The 20,070-nt window shown below is 38.3% G+C and overlaps 1 protein-coding gene across 4 annotated transcripts; it reads right to left on the reverse strand.

The window, feature by feature from the left end:
* Positions 1–89: 89 nt before the first annotated feature.
* Positions 90–19,196, reverse strand: TWF1 (twinfilin actin binding protein 1). 4 transcript variants are annotated; one of them, XM_021545317.3, is made up of 9 exons: positions 19,110–19,196; positions 15,912–15,989; positions 13,155–13,333; positions 11,511–11,606; positions 10,213–10,317; positions 5,593–5,718; positions 5,309–5,459; positions 4,782–4,903; positions 90–3,253 (listed from the first exon to the last, which is right to left on the reverse strand). In XM_021545317.3, the coding sequence occupies exons 1-9, from the start codon at positions 19,132–19,134 to the stop codon at positions 3,083–3,085; spliced, it is 1,053 nt and encodes a 350-aa protein (XP_021400992.1). In that variant the 5' UTR covers positions 19,135–19,196; the 3' UTR covers positions 90–3,082. The 4 variants fall into 4 exon arrangements, with proteins under 4 accessions (XP_021400992.1, XP_077639609.1, XP_077639608.1 ...); XM_021545318.3 differs by lacking the exon at positions 90–3,253 and adding an exon at positions 3,317–4,053; XM_077783483.1 differs by lacking the exon at positions 19,110–19,196 and having other exon boundaries at positions 13,155–13,221; positions 15,912–15,939.
* Between the last annotated feature and the right edge of the window lie 874 nt (positions 19,197–20,070).

A 20,070-nucleotide genomic window follows, 5' to 3' on the forward strand; every position in this document is an offset into this window, starting at 1 on the left:
GTTCCATGGGAATTGCCTGTTACACATTCTGATCTTAGAATATAGATCTTCATTAAAGAGACTATGAAATGATTTAGACAACACCAAGCTAAAGCATCAATCTTTATTTATAAAGTAAATTACAAAATAGATACGGTAAACTTAGTTAATTTTCGCATCTGAAGGTGACTTTCATTTAATACATTAACACACTGATAAAATTTTTTATTTACAATGTCAATCTAAGCAACAAAGCAATTTTTACCTTGATTAGTTTAACCGTTGATAGGAGTGTTTTTAAAAGACTGGGATCTCCCTAACTTGCAACATAAACATTTATTAAATAATTACCTGTCCTGCTGATTAACTTTTTAATAGCTTGTGAGTTAACTGCAAGCAGCTGCATTGCTTTTGAGCTTTCTGAAGGCCAACAACAATTTGAATGGACACTTTCAATTATTTAATGACCAGAGACAGTTAATGGAGCAACTTTGATTAATGCCCACATTTTGCCCTGGTTCTGAACATTCGTGAACAGAAGTGGAGGCAACTATGTAGATGTAAACATGATAGATTGTACAAAAAGAACAGATAATTCTTATTGCTGTTAGGCGAATAGCTACAAGAGGCCTGAAGAAGCAGCCAGCAGTGCAAGACTTCATACAATTCTCTTTTTGGGAAAAAGTGAGGGGGAGACATGCTCAGGGCATGACTGACTCCTGTCTGGGCTGGGTGTGTATATCACATAGAATATTTTCACATAGGGAAATTCACAATGTCTGGTTTGGGCTTAACTCTAAAGCAGCTCATCATAAATGCTCTTGCATAATCACTTAACCAGCTCTCATCATTCTCCAGATTAAGTTTTTCCATCTCCTATCCTCATCTACCTAGGGCAGGATTGCACAAAGAAACAAAAACAGAAACCAAAAACAACAGCAAAAAAAAAAACAGACATCCAACAAACCCCCACAACATGCACACAACCATATCGGGTCAAACTGTTCATTATTTAAAACATTTAATCTTAAGAAGCTGGACTTCTTTACTGGCTCAAAAAAGTGTAGAGGTATGTGCACTCTTGCAACAGCTGGCGTAAGGGCAGGAATACTAAATTCAAACAACCCCCTAGCAGTAATTTTTAAATGCTACACTCCTTAAAACCAAACCAAAACAAAAATTCCAAAGTGAATTAGGTGTGTTACAAATACTTGAGTTATTCTAAAAATACATTTCATTACAGCATACAGTGAGCTGCACACACAGCAACCATATTCAAAAAACAATGACACCTGCCTGACACACAGTACAGAACGCAAGAGGCAGTTAAAGAACACAAGAGCAAGCAGGAGATTAGCTGAGGATCAAGAGCTATTGAATTGGACTGATGTAGTGTGTAAAATTAAATGAAAAAAAAAGCTGAAGTGTAAAATTGCTGCTGCATATAAAAAACCCACGGAGATACCAACTATTGCAACCATCACATTATATAGTGCAATCTCAGATGTCAATAGTAAGCTAGTATAGCCAAACAAAATAATAGATAAAACATTTTTTTGTCAGGAACTACTACTGTCAAAACATTATGCCCTACAAAACTAGGTTAAATTCCATCTTCCACCAAGTAAACACACGATTCAGCTCTATGCGTATATCCAGGAGCTAGGATAATATCCAATAAACCAAAGCTGGCAACTCCCATGTAGCTTTAAAAAATCCAAAATCAACAAAACTCAAAACCCACAAAGGTCACATAAAAGACACTAAAAAGCAAGTCCTCACTGGGAATATAATCTATTCACAAGTACTTTGCTTCATCACACAGTTTTAAATATTTAAGGTCATCCAATACTTGATTTCCACATCCAATTCCCCCTTAATGCACTTATTAAAATAACTTACGTTTCCTCTTCCTGTTAAACACATTACTTACAGTTCAATCAAGTTTAGACTATTCTAGCTGATTTAAGTATTTTAAAGAAGGGAAGAAGGGAGGAAAAAAATAATCGAAATCCTAACTAGGGGTTTGCTGCCAGCAGTTATTCAAGACCTAGCTGGACTTAACTAACAAATGCAAGTTACAATTGAAGTTCAAACACTTAGAAAAAGTAATTTTCAGAATACTTTGAAAGTAAAAATGCAGTTGATAGTGCAAACACAGTAGGACCTCAAGGATAATTCAATGTTATGAAGTAAGACTGCTTCAATTTTTACTGAACTTACACGTTTTTATATCCAACTGCACCAATAATTAATTACTTTTTAGATACTTTAGACATATTGTTCTGAAAGCAGCTCCATAATCTATTGAGTATACTAACTCATTGACTTTTAATCTCCTTTTACTTGGTCATTTAGTACCTAATATGTAACATGAGTGATACAGAAGTCTGGAAAAGCTATTGTGTTTTATGCCAGATTTCTTTAAAAGATAATTCATTAAATTAGTTATAAATTTTAGATGACCAAGTTCTTGTCACGGAAAATGTCCACCTATTCCTGAATGCTTACATTAATTGAACAATAACTGATTTTAGTTTATCTTTTCCATTGCAAGGAAAAAAAAAAAAAACACAAACAAAACAACAACAAAATCCAGCAATCCATCTTGTCAAAATCCAAAGACAACCTTCTATTATACTATTGTCCCTAACTGCTACAAGGAGAAATAAAGTTTTAATTGGGACAATGCTATGTAGTCCTTCATCTCTTCTCACATGGAAAGTCTTAGAGCTTTAACTAGATTTAGGTTCATGCATAAGAATACAGCTGTGACTTACTCACAGAATACATGGACTTCATTGTCTTATGTCTGCAAAGTTTATGATCACATGTACAGCTATTAAATAATGGATTCTAAATTAAAATAAAGGGGTACTAGCTTAGTTTTTTTCTTCTAGCTTCAAAATAATTATCTCTTCTATATGTCATAAAACATGGTCAACAAATATAATCATGTAATAATATAAAAAGTGTTGAGGTCAGAAAAGAGAAGAGTAAAAAGAGCTTTTTATTATCCTTAGCATCTATGAATGGAATGATTTCAGTTCCTTATCAAAAGCCAGAATTCCATTTCTCACACTAACAAATACAAACACAGTTTCTAATCACTAGGTGTTTCAGTCTCTGCTGGACCTCTGATCAGTCTTCGTATTCCCCTCTTCCCTGCAGGACCTTTTGGTTTAGCAAAACTCTGTTTGTAAGCATGTTGTTTTGGATGTACTTCTTCATAAAGAAAGTCAGCAGTTAACTCATCACCATTATCTATTTCAATCTGGCACAAAAAAACATCATACTCAAAGTCAAAAACATTTAGAAATGTTGCTGATACTCAATACTATATTAAAACCACATGTGCAGTAATGTTCAAAGTCAAGCATGAAAAGTTCTCCAACCTGTGCCTAATGCCCTGAGAAATACTCGCTGGTTTTTCTAAGACTCCCCTACACTCTTACCACTATTAACTGTGACTTAATTATTTTCCTGAAATGTAAGCACAACTAAATTGTACATATGCTAAGGACTTCTTTTTGTCCCAAGCTTTGGCACAGTGTACTTGTTAACACTAATTAGAAGAACACATTCCACATGAACTAGTGCTTACTTACTCATTTTAAATATTTACACATTTTAAGAATCAAAATTGTTCACTATAACATGTTTTAAACACTACATGTAGTGCAATGTGCATGCATATTGTAATCTCTTGAGAAAGAGGGGGAGGAGTATAAAGCTCATATTATTAGCTAGCTACTGCCACTCAGCAAGTACTCAAGTGTTTAGCAAGGAAAAGCTAAAATAATGAACAAAAGGGAGGGGAGTGTTTTAGTTTTCAAAATCTAGATACATGAAACCAAATAGAAAGAAAATAGTGTTCTCAAGCCAAATTCCACTGTTTTAAATTGCAGGAATTTAGAATTCAGGAGAAATGCTATGGCATTGCTGTGCTGAGCATTCAGCACTTCATGCCCAGCCAAGCATAACACTTGACAGACTTGCCAGCCCCAGTTCTGCTGTTACAAGTACATGCTTCAGAAATGTCTGTCTGCAGGAATCTTCAGGAGTCACATGGTGCTTTAGTTTTGTTGTAGAAAGGCAATTTCAAAAAAATAATTACATAAAAATATACATAGCAAAAATCTAGTTAATTAATGTCATCTCACAAAAATGGTTAGTATTAATTCTGTTTTTCAGGTAAACATAATCTCTACAGAAACTAAGCTTCTGCAGAAGTGTTAAAAAAGTAACCATAGGTCACAAGTGGACCATTTCTGTGGTCTCTGCCTCGGAGATGAGAAGCAACTTTTTTCATTGCAGTAAAATCTATACAGTGTGAAAAGATCAGCTTACTTGCCCCATCAAGACTCATAAGATAGCAGCTCTAATTTTCAGAACTGCAGTTTGAAATTATTTTGAAAATCCCTACATAACTTAGGCTTAAAGAAATTTAGTATTTAACAACAGCAATATGTTAGAAAAATAAGGCACAACTTTGATTAAGAAATCATGTTTATTCTATAAAGTCCTTCAAAGGACTTTATAGAAGTCCTCAATACTCAAATACTTCCTTGATGCACAAGGAATATCTTTTCAAGATAAGAGTTAAGAAATTATGAAACAGAGTAAAACTTCAAGACTTAACTTCGTATCTCTAGCTCCATCAACAATTATGTCCTGTTCAGGACAAACTAAGGTACACTTGTCATTGTTTAGAGAAGGTGGTGACAGAGACAGTTACAGTTTTCCATTAAGAAGGGAAGACAGGTATGGAGAAAATACCCATACAACCCCCCTGCACTTACCTTTCTAACTATGTGCATCCACAGCTGTGTTTCTACAATTTCTAACAATGGACTTTTGCAACTAGAGTAGAGCATTCGTTCTCGTATACTACAGGTATACCCTGGCATAGAGTAGATGAAAACTGCAGGAAAAGAAAACACACCACAAATACACTCTATCAAAAGCTGTATCATAAAACCATTTATAGTAGAAAGGCAATGGAAAGCAACTATGCAATCTGAAAGCAAAAAATGTAGTGCTGTTCTGGAGCTTTTTTGCTTCAGCGAGTGTTTAATTTCAAACAGAGGATAAGAGAATGGCCAGTATCTGTATGTTTTCACATTTATGGATGCTCATAATCAACAGGGATAGCTCACTACTTTACAAATATAAGAGCTCTCCTTCACAAGTTCAGTTTCACAACCAAATGACTCTAAAATTTATGGTCGTGCTGACACATCGTTCTCTCTGACTCAAAATTCCTAAGGAATTTGAAAGAAGTCAGTGAAGTTTCATACGAAAAAAAATTTGAAAAATTTTCTCATACTTATGGATTCCAAATAGTCTCCTTCATGTGTGTGCTTGTACAGGAAAAAGTGGTAACGTGCAGCATCCTTTGGAACTCTTTTTGGCAAGTCCTTAAGTTCAGTATCAAGTGTGTTGGCCAAAACAATAGTTTCATTTTTCATATCAATTTGCTGTAAACAAAGCAAACATAAATATAGTTAATATACAAAAAAACAGCATACTACATCAACACACATTGTTTAATATGTGGGTAATCCATTTTATACTCATTATTTAAAAACAGTTAAAATATGTTATACTTGCCAGTTGTACATAATTGAGTTTCTTATTTTTCAGTTTCTCCAGAGCCTGAATAGCTTCTTTAGCAATGGGGAATGCTACTCCTTGCAGTGTTTGATGCTTGGTATCTACACCAACATCTGCCTGTACCTGGAACACAAGTCAGCTGAGTTGTTAAAAGAAACCTCTGCAGCCATTTAGTTTCAGTGACTGACAATGACTGACAATTCATTCCATATGGTTACACACAGAGTTAGCAGTAGCTATTCCAAAAATAAACCACCCCAAGAAATCATCCCCATGTACAAAAGATTTGTATTTTTTAATTTACAGGTCATGTTTGTTTGCCAGCCTGCAAAGTTTCTTATCTTTGTAACAGTTCTGCTTCGCAGAGCAACAAAATCATCAGAGGGAAAATTGATTCAAGTGTCAGTGAAGAAGTTCTAAGTTAAAATCTGGTATAGACACAATAATCCAGGAAAAAAAAAAAAAAATTGATTTTCATATGCTGTGTTATACTTTTGAACTGAAAATATTCCTCATAAACTTTGTTATAGCTTAAAAAATTTTAGATCAAAACAAAGACACGATTTCTAGGGAGTCAAAATTTCTGAAGGAAGAGAGAAATTATGAGACAAACTGATCTTCTAGAAGGAAAAATAAAGCTTCTACTCTCCTTCCTCCTTCAACATACTCCTCCAAACAGCCTATACAAAAACCAAATAAAACAAAACAAACAAACAAAAGCATAATTATTTCTAGAAGGTCTACCACAAAGTAAAAAAAATAAAAATCCAGGACAAGCCAGACAATTATTCATAATCCAGTTATATTAGTGTCATATTATTGGAGACAACAGTTATTTTAAAGCTGATGTTCAAGAATTTATGTTTATCTTACTATTCATTCCTTTTCTCTTAAAATGAGCTCCAGCCTCCAGTCTTCTTCAATCTTAATTTATTGTCTAAGTACTGTTTTTATAATATATTTACTTCCTTTTAAAGTTTCACAATTACATTTAACATTGGTTATGAAGCTGCAAAAGTAAAAAAAAATGTACCAAATGGAAAGTGTGGACCTTTCCTACTTTAGATCTATCAACTAGAAGATGTGCAGCTTTATTAAAAAGAGGTAACGATAAAATATGAAACAAACTGATAAAAAAAATTAAAAACAAACATATGTGGCAACACTTATACTTCACATTTTAAAGAACAGCTTGTCAGTAACAAGGAAAGAAAAAGAAAGCAGATGGAGAGCTTACTTTGCACAATTGATAAATTTATGAACAAGGTTATAGAAAAAATCTTTTGCAAAACATGTAACTGCATAAAAGCCTGACTGCCAAATGTAAAATAGGCATCACGAAAATAATAAACTATCATAAAATACCATACTCTAGAATCCATATTAAAATACAGGTAGAAAATAAATACTCCAAACTTAAAAACAGGCTGTGAAGTGTGGAGATAGACAAGGGAAGAGAGTAACCCAGTAACTCCAGATATAGGAAAATGAACAGAACCACCTAAGTCGCTTAAGAATATTTAAATTCACACTGCTAAGGTTTAGTTAGTAATGGCTGCTGAGTGCTGGATACAATGGCAGATGAAATATCCTGTGAATAAATGTAAATGTATGCAGAGGAAAAAAAAACCTCTTTTTCTACTTGTATGGTGACGGGGTTGAGCTGGCTACTACCATTCAGAAGCAAGACCTTGCATATCATTCTGACTAAATCTGAAAATAACCCCAAGACAAAAAAAAAAAACCACCACAAAAACTGAAACACTCCCCATCCACAAATGATATTTTACAAATTGTTAGAAAAAAAGAGTAGAGAACAGAACATGTTATTACGCACTGTAGATATCAGTAACATGCCTGCATCTTGAATACCACATGCAGATCTGGCTTCCCCATCCCTCCATCTCATAAATTATATAGCAGAACTGGAAAAACTGCAGAGAAAAGCAAAAGGATCAGAAGTATGGAGTGCGTTGTTTAGGAGGAAGAACTACCCAAATTAGGACTTGTCAGCCTGGAAGAGATAACTAATAAGGAATACAACAGAGGTCTATGGATAGAGAATCATGGCATAGTTGTGGTTGGAACGGTCCTCTAAAGGTGATCTAGTCCAATTTCCCCCTCCTCCAGAAAGCAGCAACATCTTCAAATAGATCAGGCAGCTCAGAGCCCCATCCAACCTGACCTTGAATGTTTCTAGGGATGGGGCATCTACCACCTCTCTCTTCCAGTACCTCAAACTCTTCCAGTACCTCTTCACACTCATCATAAAACACATTCTTGCTCATATCTAATCTAACATACCCTGTTTTGGTTTAAAACCATTCCCTCTTGTTCTATGGCAACAGGCCCTAAATCTGTCCCCTAAATAATCTGTCCCCTTATTTTTTATAAACCCCTTTAAGTACTGAAAAGCCACTAAGATTTCCCTGAAGCCTTCTCTGCTCCAGTCTAAACAACCCCAACTCTCTCAACTTTTTCTCACAGCGAATATATTCCAGCCTTATGATCATTTTTATGGCCCCCTTCTGGACCCACTCTAACAGGTCCATGTCTTTCTTGTGCTGAGTACCCCAGAGCTGGATGCAGTGTTCCAGGTGGGATCCAGTGCAGAGCAGAGGGGAAGGATCACCTCTCTTTACGTGCTGGCCACGCTGCTTTTGATGCAGCCCAGGGTATGGTTGGCATTCTGGGATACAGAAAGCTTTATCTAAGGGGAGGGGGAAACTGAGAATTGACTGAACGACTCTTTGCCTTCACCATACTATCTGTAAAGCTATCAGAATAAACTAGAGATTCTAGAGAAAAGTCAGTGGTTCTTTACATAGTATTTTGTCAAGCTGTGGAATATCCTGCCACAGGACCCCTGGCCAGCAAAATCTTTATGTGGATTTATAGAAATGACAAGACTAGATGATGGATGAAAAACCCATTAAGAAGAATTATATAGTAAGATGTCATCTTTTGTGCAGGAAGCTCCCTACCTGCAAATGTTGAGGTAACAGAAGAGTATTTAAGGTAATTATGACCTTCTTGCCCTGCTCCAACATCCTTCCTAGTTTTCTGCTGTTCTCTCAAGGACTTGACAACAGACTAGATGATCCTTTGATCTGGCCCAGTAAAATATTTCTTAGGGTAATTATGAAAGAATATACATATGGAAAACTTTTTAAAATCAGAAAGCTTTTTGTTTTCTATGTCTAATTACAGGGTTTGTAATGGTGGAAACAATGAAGAGAATAATGAAGTAAGTTAATGTATTCTGAGATGTTTCAAACAAAGCCAAAATGGCAGCAATATATAATTTATGTGTCACTGAAAAGCAAAGGTATTGCTGCTGAAATTTCAGAACACAAAGACTTGGTTTGCATGAATCACCTTTTAAACACATTGTATGTAGTACATACACTAATACGAGAAGTGATCACTGATCCCACAGAAGTTTTACATTCAATATTGTTTTGGTTTTTTTAAGCTGATGAAGTAAAATGCAGTATTTAATGATGGTGAATGTATTTCTGCATTTAATTGTTAAAATCAGACATGAAAACTAACAAAAGACACCACTGGGGAAAAAAGTCAATAAACAACAAAGTTGCAGCAAAAGCAGAGTAAAGTGAAAACAAAAGATACACATCTGTATTTAACACAATGGTTGCTTGGTATCCAGCTGCAGAAACAAATAATACTTCAAACACATGTACCACAGCTCTAACATATAAGTCTAAAGAACAGGTAAGTTCAGCACATATTTTAATATACATCTGACATAAACAAGTGTTCAAATGAAGAAAAAATGTGTTAAGAAGAATCCTCTGAAACTTTTCAGTCACTAGCTAGCTAGCAATCATCAATTCTTTTGGTTAAAGGCATTTGATAGAGACTTTCTAAAAGGTATTTGTAGCATAAGCGAATCAGTCTCTTAAGTGATCAGCTGTTTGGTTTGGATTTATGTTTATTTTTATTGGGATCCTCTTCTTTTCCTCTCAGTCTTAAGGACAAGTGCAGTGGTACTAAAAACTATGTACCCTTCTTCTAAAAATAAGGCTGCTGAAATTCTCTTGGCAATCACTCACTGTAATAATTGCTATTCTGTGTTTTTTCTACAATTTCTGCCATGCATCGGGGCAATCGCATGTGGCAATGACTGAGCTTGGAAGCCTCTCTGTAGGTCATCCTGTCCAATGACACTGTTCAATCAGGGCCACCTAGAGCCAGCTGCTCAGCTAGCTGACCAAACATCTTCTGAATATGTCCATGATGGAGACCCCATAATCTCCCTGGGCAACCAGTGCCAGCACCTGATCACCCTTCACAAGGACATCCAGTGATACTAAAAGCTGAAGTTGCAACAATTAAGCTCTGCAGTTGCCAGGCCTCTGATGTGGACACTAGGCCTTTTAAATGCCATGAGATCACTCATGCCACTTCAACTCCAGCCATCATCATACTGCAGTTTCAACCCACTGAGAAGTACATTTATATGCTCATCCATTCACACTTTCTGAACCTTTCCATTTTCTGTTCTGCCTTTTTTTACCCTGGAAAGGCATTTCCCTACAATGTATTTGGAACTCTGCAGCTTTTCCCACACATGCCTGAAAACATTTTTGGTACCTCATTAATCTTAATTTGTCGAAGTTCCTCTTCTGCCGCAGTCAAAGGTGCAGGGGAGGATTGTGATATCAAATATTTCTTATATCCATTCAGTGAAACATCATCCTGAAAGCACAATATCAATATTTATTAGGATTTTTTTAGAATATAACTTTTCTTCAAAGATTTTCTATGGAGCATTGCAAAAAGTAGTTGCCTTCCATACAGTTATAGTAATTTTATTTGAATATTCCAATATTCCATTATGTCTTGTTTCAGAAGCCCAGAGGTATCCAGTTTAATACATATGAATTAGCATGTGGGACCATAATAAGGTTCCACCACAATAACAGTGTTTGTTGCAACCAAACCATCCTTAGGTTTAACAAAATAAAGATGAAGTAACCCACTGGATACTGATTATCATGATCCTCAGTGAGATCAGCAACTTTAACACCTTGAAGAAGCTGTGATTTTCAAACAGGCCAGCAACAATTAAGAAATTTATAAAGACACTGAAACCAGCAATTTAGAGATATATAAGCTGTAACATAATGAGCCTGGGAAAAGTGAGTTATATCAATATCATCTTCCATGTGCCCCAGGCCCATTCTGAAGTAAGAGCAAGACAGATATAATGCCCCTTCCTCACAACTGAGATGGAAGCTCAGACTTGTAGGGCTAGACACAAATTCCACATATTACATAGACTGCTAATGGTTTAGTGCAAGTGACAGTGAGAGACTGGTTGATTGAACAGACAAGAAAAAAATAACAGGACCCCTAACCGTAAACCCTCTTAGCAAGTCAGTTATCTGCTCCCCAGAATACAGCCTCTCCACATGTTTGTTAGGATAATGAAGCCTTCATGACAGGTTAATGATAAATATAACAAATTATTTACTGAATGAGCAACAGAATTATTAGTCTCATGTCCACCACAAGAGCCCATTTCTCTTTCATAGCTTTTTTTCCCCCTGTAATATCCTCTATTCTTCCCCAAACCTCCAATTCTTTCCATTCCATTAGAGGACTCATGTTCATTCAGTGAGATTAAGAGATATTCCTATTATTCTTAGGTTCTTTAGTTTTCATAACCATTTGAAGCATGGACTTCTAAGCTTGACAATGTTAAGTATACCTATTAACTTGTTCAAATGAGCTCAAATACACTTTAACACTGGAATAACACACATAGCTTTTAACTCATTTTTCCTTAATCCAAAAAGACCATAAGCAACCCGCATTCATACCAGTAACACCAGCTACTATATTCAGTATTTAAAGTCAGTGTCCTGACTTTGAAAATAAAAACATACCTGTACTGTTCCAAATACTTCATCCTTAATATGGCCACCTCCAAATTCTTTCTTAAGTGTTGCTCGGGTTGCTGCATACAACATTTTTTGACGAACCTAGCATATAATACAAACAGTAGCTCTTTGGATTGGTTCCTTTGCAAAGTTTTGCTGTACACAGAGAATCCAGCATGTTGGTGTACCAAGTCCATTAACAAACATCTTTCTTGAACAAGTATTTCAAGTGTTGAAACTGCACAATAAACTTGTAAAGCTGTGAATCATGATACTTACTCATACTATTAAACTCACAAGGTCATGATACTATGTATTATCAAAGTAACTTCAAAATTGAATTGCAACTTTAGTTGGAGTATGAGCTTTTTTTTAAATAGGAAAAAAATCAACATAATCATTAGTAATTTTAAATGGGAAAAACCACAATTGTTTGAATCTGTTGTCACCATCTGTGTACTAATGGATGCAACAGACAGCAAAAAAGCAGACTAGAAGTAACTCATTATTACTCTGAATTTGATAGCGACTTCAGATAGTTATGGTTCAACTACAGAGTGGAAAAATTATGTTTGCTCCTTACAAACTTGTTTTCTAACATAGTCACTTACTCCTCTCTCAGCAGTCCCACCTTCCCACTTTATTTCACCATCATGTTATCCACTCCACAATACTTCACCTTTTCCACATAATCGTCTCTACACACACCAACTTTTGGTGTCTTATTTTTTCCTAACTGCTAGTGAAAGCAGTAGGAATACTGGATCAACTTTCTTTCTGCCTTCCCTTATCTCACATTCCCAGAACCGGTATCCTGGTTCTGTGGCAGCAGCTCTCTGGCCATAGAGACAACTTTCCCAGACCCTTCTGAGAAAAGTCTGTGAGAAGATCAGAGAAAAGAGAGAAACAATTCTTATCTTCACTTGCTGCACCTGTTGTTGTGAACAAGTGAAATGTGTTATGGAGATCTGTTTACCAAAAGGTGGTTTCTTAATTAGGCATTGGTGATGGTGTTTGGACTGGAGGACTAATCAATTCCAGTTGTGTCATAACTGTCTATAAAAGCAATGGGTTTCTTAATAATAAAGAGATTGATCAGCCTTCTGTGAATCATGGAGTCAGTGCTAATTATTACCAGGCTGGGGGCCCACTGTCATGACATAGTTCCTCCTAGAAATCCTTAATTCTGACCTTAGTCCTCTCCCATGCTCTCAAACCACTAAGGAGGAGTGTATTCTGTGGCACACTACATATATACAAGTGCCAGCTTGGCAGCCAGCAAGCCAAACAGAATAAACAGCTTGAGCTCACACTATAATTCTCCTCTATATGACCACCCATTAAGATTTCTGTCCTATATCCTTTCATAAATTTTCTGAAGTACTGACATTAAGACAGACAAACAGGGCAAAAAACTGTATTGTGTCCCCCAGTTAGTCTAAAAATACATTGGATCAGCTGTACTCCATCTAGACGTACTGATTTGCTCTTTAATCATCTTAAATAAACATTTTCCTAGTTTTCTTCTGGGAATGTGAGGGGAAATCCTGAAAGGGATTCCTGAAATCCTTTTCCTTCATATCTCAGATTCAGATCAAATGGTACTGTTGAAAAATTATTAACATGAAGGCTCTGATGACTATTACTTACAGGAGAGTGATCAGGTGACCATGCAATGAAGATCCATTCATATCCTTGAGCATTCTGTGAATCTAATCTGTATAATATATAACATGGTTGCTTGTCTTCAAGAAGGGGAAGGACAAAGGAATCATAATCCTTTTCCCATGATCCAACTGGCTGTCTAGAGGATCCCACAACAAGCTGCTCTAAAATCAATAACCAAAGCTACAGGTTAGCAACAATACAGTTAATAGCATCTGTCAAATTAGTAATTACAATAAGAAGTTAATTGGTCATCCAACCATTTATGCCCAGAAGAATGGAATGCAAGAACAGTCAGTGTAAAAGTGGGTGAATTACTACAAAAGCTGTGTATATTCAAACCCTAACTTACTTTAACTGAAACTCTGACAGTTGAGAAGTAACGTGCTGGTTGTCATCAAGTTCTTTGATCTGAAGTGATACTAATGATGTTAGCTTTTTTAGCTAAAGGGAAAGAAGGGAAGGGAAATAAGAACTGTGTTCTAACAGTTTATTTTTTAACTTGGAATACCTCAGTATTAGTAAGTTAAGAATAAACTTTCAAATGTTAGAATTATAATTACTGATGCTCTTGGTATAACATGTTAGTGTTTGTACTCATTGTCAGGAGTCAATAACCCAGTTATACCATGAAAGGAGTTTGGAATGAATATGCTTGCTCTAATCACTAACTTGACTATGAAAGTTGATAAACCTCTTTCTAATATAGCTTCATAGCTGTGGTCTCTTTAAATGACTAAAGTTGTTTATTATGCGTAATTCGTTTAAGTTGATATAGAATACTTCACTTATATCTAATTATGTGAACAGCTGCAGCAATAAGATTTTTCTCTTATTTATAATCACATCTCAGTTTCCAAATGAAAGTGTTAGCATACCGTCTTACAAAACATTTATCAGCTTCCCAAGAAATACTAGCCCACACAAGTGGAATAGGAATACCTTGTTTAAATGGCATCCTGCAACAGTTTGAAGACCATCATAGTACCTAGTATACAAATCACCTTTTGAGAGTCTAGGGCTTAACTTGTAAAATTTCATACAAAAGTACAACTGCACACAAATGCCTCTATCGCAAAACTTCAAGCAGAGCATTCTACCACAGTAACTCACAGAACACAAACAGCTCAGGGCAAGGGTGTTTGGCCCTTTGAATTAGACACAAAATATTTGAACTACCTGGAGTTGTACACCTAAACCAAGGGTATTCGGAATGTACTTGCGAATTCTGAACTCTAAGTGGATTTATACCCACTTGGATTTAAGATACAGCAAGAGGAGCTTCATGCCCAGCAGCAAATCTCTTCCCTTATTAACTCAGATTAGCAAAACACAATTTGAATATTATCTGTTACTTAAAGCTCCTGAAGACAGATGAAGCAACTGCCCTTCTTCCAGTATACTGGGAGTTTCACAGGTTTCTTTTTGAACTGCAGAAAATACTATCAAAGACTGGATTCTGCTTCTTACAGAGATGAAATACCTATATGTTTATATCTATATATATGTATACACATTAATACATGCACACAAAAATTAAAAAATAGGAAATGAAAATAGGAAATGAAAAAGTAGGGAAAGTATTACATTTGTATCTTATTTCTAGGCTTCACTTCATATATATATTTTGTGTATATTAGCATATACACAAAAGCATATTGTTTTGCCTTGCTTAATGGAAAAAAAAAACCCAAAACAATGTTTTGTCAGCATTTACTTTGTACTACTGAGACTATCACAAAGCCCTGCCTGTAATCTTACTATTCCCACTGCCTTAAAGAAATCTAATTTAATAAATTAATCTCTAATTTATTAAAATATTGGAAGACTTCCTAAGAAAAGCAAGCACAAGGAAGGTAACAGTAGGTTATTTACCTACCAATTAAAGTGTATCTGTCTATGTACATGTAACTTTCTCCAGCTAACAGATTTTTTAGTGTATTGTAAATAAATAGAGTCTAAAACAAATGCCTTCAAAGTGGACAACTGACATGCTTGAAAAGATGGACTAAACCAGGAAATATCATACAACCAACCAACATTGCTATTAAAGAAAATAAAAGTAATTATTAATCTATCTTTCAATGTTTGCAACCTATATCCCTTGCCAAGAAGTCCAAAAATCAAACTCAAGTTCTGATCGAACCTATGTAATTTTCTATTTATACATATATGTTGAGATTTAAGAAACGGTTTTAACTTTGAAAATTTAAATAAAGTCACAGATTTATAAGGATATTTTCTATGTAGTCAGAATACTACTTAAACACTTGCTTTAGCAGGACGTTCTACATGCAGCACTTTTATCTGCCTTTTTAACCAGGATATATCATTATAAAATTTACAGTTCTACATCTAAGGTGATTGGTTGCTGTGTAAGACTAGCTCTTTGTCTAGTGAAAGCAACCAGAGTGTCCAAATGCTGCACAGGTGTGGAAATTTTCATTTCCTCTACTCTTTAATAAGAGACAAGAATAAGCTCATCCATACAAAATACACAGCAGTTCTTGGTAAAATATTAAATTACATTTGGGAGAAAAATTCAAATACAAAAATACAGTAGTATTGTAGTAAAAAAGCTTAGTATCGCCAAAATTTAAATTTTACCTTCTGTATATGAAAAGCCTTAGTAACATTAAGTTTGGCCGAGTTCTGTTTTTCAAACAATTGTACATGTAAGTCATTGAAACAACTAGGAAAATATCTAAAAGAACCAGAAAAAAAGAATAAAATTTGACTAACCATTATCAATGACTATTTTTAAAAGCCTGTATTGTCCATTTCTGGCTCCAACAAAGATGTCTTTAACACTTCCACTAGCTGAAAAAGAGAAAATAAAAGTAATCAAATTAACACACTTCACTTCCCTAGGACAAAAAATATTAATGAGGGTAAGAACACTAGAAAAATGTACAACTGGCCCTTTGCTTTGAAGTTGGACAACAAAACAAACCCAGGAGTGATGCTGCTGCTATGCTGCACACTGTTCCAACCATCAGCATACCACACAAAGATGAAAGGCAACATTACAAAACAGCCCTGCTTTCTAGCATACCAAATGATTTTCAACATTGTGAAAATTACAGGTGACATCATATCATCAATCTCATGTTTCAGAGTTAACACAGCAACACAATAAAAATATGACGCATCTCAAATTACAAAAGCTTTAAGAAGTCTGCAGGCTTAGTACAAACTTTCAGACAGAAACGTTACGCCTGCCAGGAAAATGTTAGAGCTTGTCTGGCTGAAGTGATGGTCTTTCCTGAGAGCACCTCTCTGCAGCATACCAGTGAAAGCTACCACTCATTGCTCATCGTTCATACCTCCTTATCTCCTTCTATGGTCGAGGACATTGTTCAAGCCCCAACCTACTGTAACAAGATAGCTTTATAGTGAATTTACAATGTAACTAAAATATTTTTACATGCTTGTAAATCACATTGACACTATACCACCAACATGACAGACTCACTTCCGTAAGCACACTGAAGAAGTGCTCTTGACTGGCGTGAAGACTATTGTTATCTTAACTGCTCTGCTAAATAATCTGAGTGCAAATTGGTTTAATTATACCAGAGACTGAGAGTGTAAGGATTTACTGAGAAACATTTATTGCAAGCTGGTCCTTTAAGTAATCCCATAGGATAGAGCACAGTACCAGCAAAACAAACATCAAACCAGGAAACTAATAAAATAGATTATTTATAGTCAGGTTGAGGCCAAATGAACAGATGGTATCCAGCAACATTACTGCCCATACTCACAACATTTTACATTTATGTTTGTCCAAGTGGCGCCAGGCCCATTCTGAGAGTCCAAAATGGCATGTTAAAAGAACATGTTAAGCAAACTGAATTGCATTTGGTTTCCAGTTCAACCCCAGTTTCATCCCAGCTGTCTTCTTCCCACTAACCAGTGCAGACCGTCACAGTAATTTGCTGACAGCTTTTCTAATCATCTCTGTTGGTCTTCACCATTCCACTGAGCAACCAAACATTGTGCCATTTTCTAGACTTTTTGTTGCCCCAGAATATTCTTTGTCCTCTTCTTGTCTATTATCCTTTTGTTCCTTATTATCTCATTTCAACACTACACACCAAAACAAGAACAGAATACAGCATGTCTCTATACCAATTCCAGAACTGTTTCCTGAAAAAATATTTAGAGACACTTACGAAACCAGCTCACTATCAAGTGATTTATGTTTTTTTTTTCATCATGAAGGTATTTAAAATCACAAAAATTATATTATTTTCTGTTTAAACTTTCTGCATAGCAGAGGGCCACCGAATCAAAATCTGGGCTTATTTCACAACTATTTTGCAGGGCATATTATTTTAAAATTATTTAGAGGACTGTAAACTCATTCAATTGTATTTCACCCTAGTTACTGCATTCTGTAACTTCCTACAGTGTTCTTCTGCACTGGCCTGTTTAAAAAGTCCAGTCCTTTTAGCAACTGCCTGGTACACATCACTGTGCCCATGACTTCATTTGTTTCCAGAAAAAAGCAGCCCATGCTGCCAAATATTGTAATTGTTTATGAGTGACAGTAGCCTGTTTGTAGCTAAAGCCAGCAATGGCACAAGTAGAGCTACTCCTCTTCCAAATGGCAAGGGCTGATGCATTGCTGCAAACAGGACTCCTGATGAGTGCCTGCTGAGGCAGGTTCCCAAAGGAAAGCTGCCGAGTTCTCTACAGCTCTCCTCCGAGGACAAATGATTCTCAGAAACGAAGCAGAGCTGCAGAAGAGGATTAGCCATTCTTTTGCTTACAACAGAGTATTCTGCTCCTCCCTGCCAGCATTGCCAGGAGAACAAGGGATTATGATTTACTAACAGGTTTCCCCAGACTGGAAAATTAAAGCCATTCCAGGTGCACCTCTAGCCTGAGAGTGGTTGAAGAACTTAAAACAACAAGCTGCAAAAAAAGATCAAAGATTGGCATGCAAAGGAAGGAAGAGAGGGGAAAGAGTGCAAACCATATGCAGCTAATAGACAAAAAAGGGCATAGAAGAGCAGCTAAGGGCTGCCGTGCTGGGACAAAAGTCACCTTCAACAATAAATACCGGAGAGCAGGCAAAGTACATGGTACTAGTCACCGAACACGGAGATTGCAGAAATCCAGACAGTAAAACCCGAGCCCTCCATAATCCTGCTATATAATCCCTGCTTAGCAATTCTGTGATTCAGGGGAACCCGCTAATACTGCGAAACAATACTGTCTCCTTCTAATTGCTCCTCGCACCGTCCAAGGCCTGGAAGCACGGGAAAACAGGTTCCCACATACTTTCCCCCTTTGTGGCCTCTCTCCAGTGATGGGCTTTATAGCGGACCCTCCTACGCCAGGGCTCCTGCTCCTCCCCAGAGCTCTCGCTCCGACGGACCCAGCAGCGATCCCCGCATTTCCCGTGCTGTCCGACCCATCCCAAACTCGGTACGGCGACCCCGAGCAGGCGACAGCCCCCGGCTCGACGCTGCCTCCGCCACCGCAGGAAAACTGCACCGGGAGCGACCTGAGCCCAGGCGGGCCGTGCCCGCCATCCATGGGGCTCTGCAGCGAACACTTGCCCCGGGCGGGCTCCCTGCCTCCCCGGGGCGGACAGGCGCGCTTCGCTGGGCCGATAAGCCCTGCATGCTTCACCCGAATGGGAACGGCGCTAGGGGTTCGACCCCGGAGCCGTGGCCGCCGGGGACGAAACCAGCGGCAGTTCCCCCGGTCGCTCGCCCGGCGCAAAGGACGGGCTCCTCCGGCAGCAAACAAAGAGCGCAGGAGTGGGAAAATCCCGCCGGGAACGGCCCGCTCAGCGCCGCGCCCCGACCCGCGGAGAAAGGCGCTCCGCCCGCCCGCCCGGCAGGACCACGGCGGAGACGGGGCCGGCTGTCATGAGGAGCAGCGGGCAGCGCGGAGCGGAGCTGCGGGGAGCCGCGCGGGTACCTTGGATGCCGGTCTGGTGGGACATGTCGCACCGCGCCCGGCACCGCCGCCTCCCTCCCTCCCTCCCTCGCCGCCCGCCCGGCACGGCCCGGCCCGGCCCGGCCGCGCGCACGTGACGCGCCGCCGCCACTCAGCGGCCGGGAGCGAGCGCGGCGCCTTCCGGGCCCCGCCGGCCGGGGGCTGCGGGGCGGCCGGCCCTGCCCGGCACCGCCCCGCGCCGCTGCCCCGCGCCTCCTCTCGGCGCTCCGGAGCGGGGACGGGGCGCTGCTTTCCCCTCTCCTCTACCCTCTGCTCTCCCTCTCCTGTTTGCCGCCCTCTTCACCTGCTGTCCCGGAGCCGCGGGCATCGCGGGCGCAAAGCCTGCTGTCAGTCCTGCCCCGCAGGAAGGGACATGTGCCCTGCGGCCCGGGTTGCTTGTTAACCGAAGTACTGGAAAATAACTGAGGTGAATTTAGCTGATCTGTAGAAGCCCATGATGGAGACCTGTCACTCTCGCTTAGGGCAGCGCAGGAGTCATCAGGTGTGTGTGTGACAGCAGGCTGCATGCATATACTGGAAATTTGGATTAAAGTCCCTAACAAAGAGCCCACAAGTCGGAACAGAGCCCAGAGCCAGGGCTCACTCCGTTCAAGCCCTTGCCTCTGACAAGGCAGTCTTTCTCTGTTAATTTTGCAGTACGTGGTACGTGGTGGCACCGTATCAACAGAAACAATGAAGACTTCTTCTCTTTCAGTGCGGATCTGGTGACTGAGACACTCGTCTTCCTCGGCAGGGCATGGATCCATGCTTAGGAAGGGTGCATCTGCTTCTCAGGACCCTATCCGCATGGCCAAAGGTTCCTTTATGCCTTTTCAAACTGTGTTGATAGTTTCCTTCAGCTTTTTCTTTCAAAGTTTCCAGTGAAGGAGAGTCCTGCATTATGAATTTAAGCATGCTCTGAAGGTTTATTTGCTTTTGCTAG

This window comes from Lonchura striata, chromosome 5 (genome assembly GCF_046129695.1).
Source record: "Lonchura striata isolate bLonStr1 chromosome 5, bLonStr1.mat, whole genome shotgun sequence".
Classification (NCBI taxonomy): Eukaryota; Metazoa; Chordata; class Aves; order Passeriformes; family Estrildidae; genus Lonchura; species Lonchura striata.

Bases quoted from the DNA above. Each gene is read 5' to 3' on its own strand.
- TWF1 (XM_021545317.3), bottom strand. From the start codon at position 19,134: ATGTCCCACCAGACCGGCATCCAAG. The intron at 15,990-19,109 runs GTACCCGCGCGG...TCTCTTTTTCAG, and splicing joins CCACCAGACCGGCATCCAAG to CTAGTGGAAGTGTTAAAGAC. The intron at 5,719-10,212 runs GTACCAAAAATG...CTTGTGTTCCAG, and splicing joins GACAAATTAAGATTAATGAG to GTACAGGCAGATGTTGGTGT.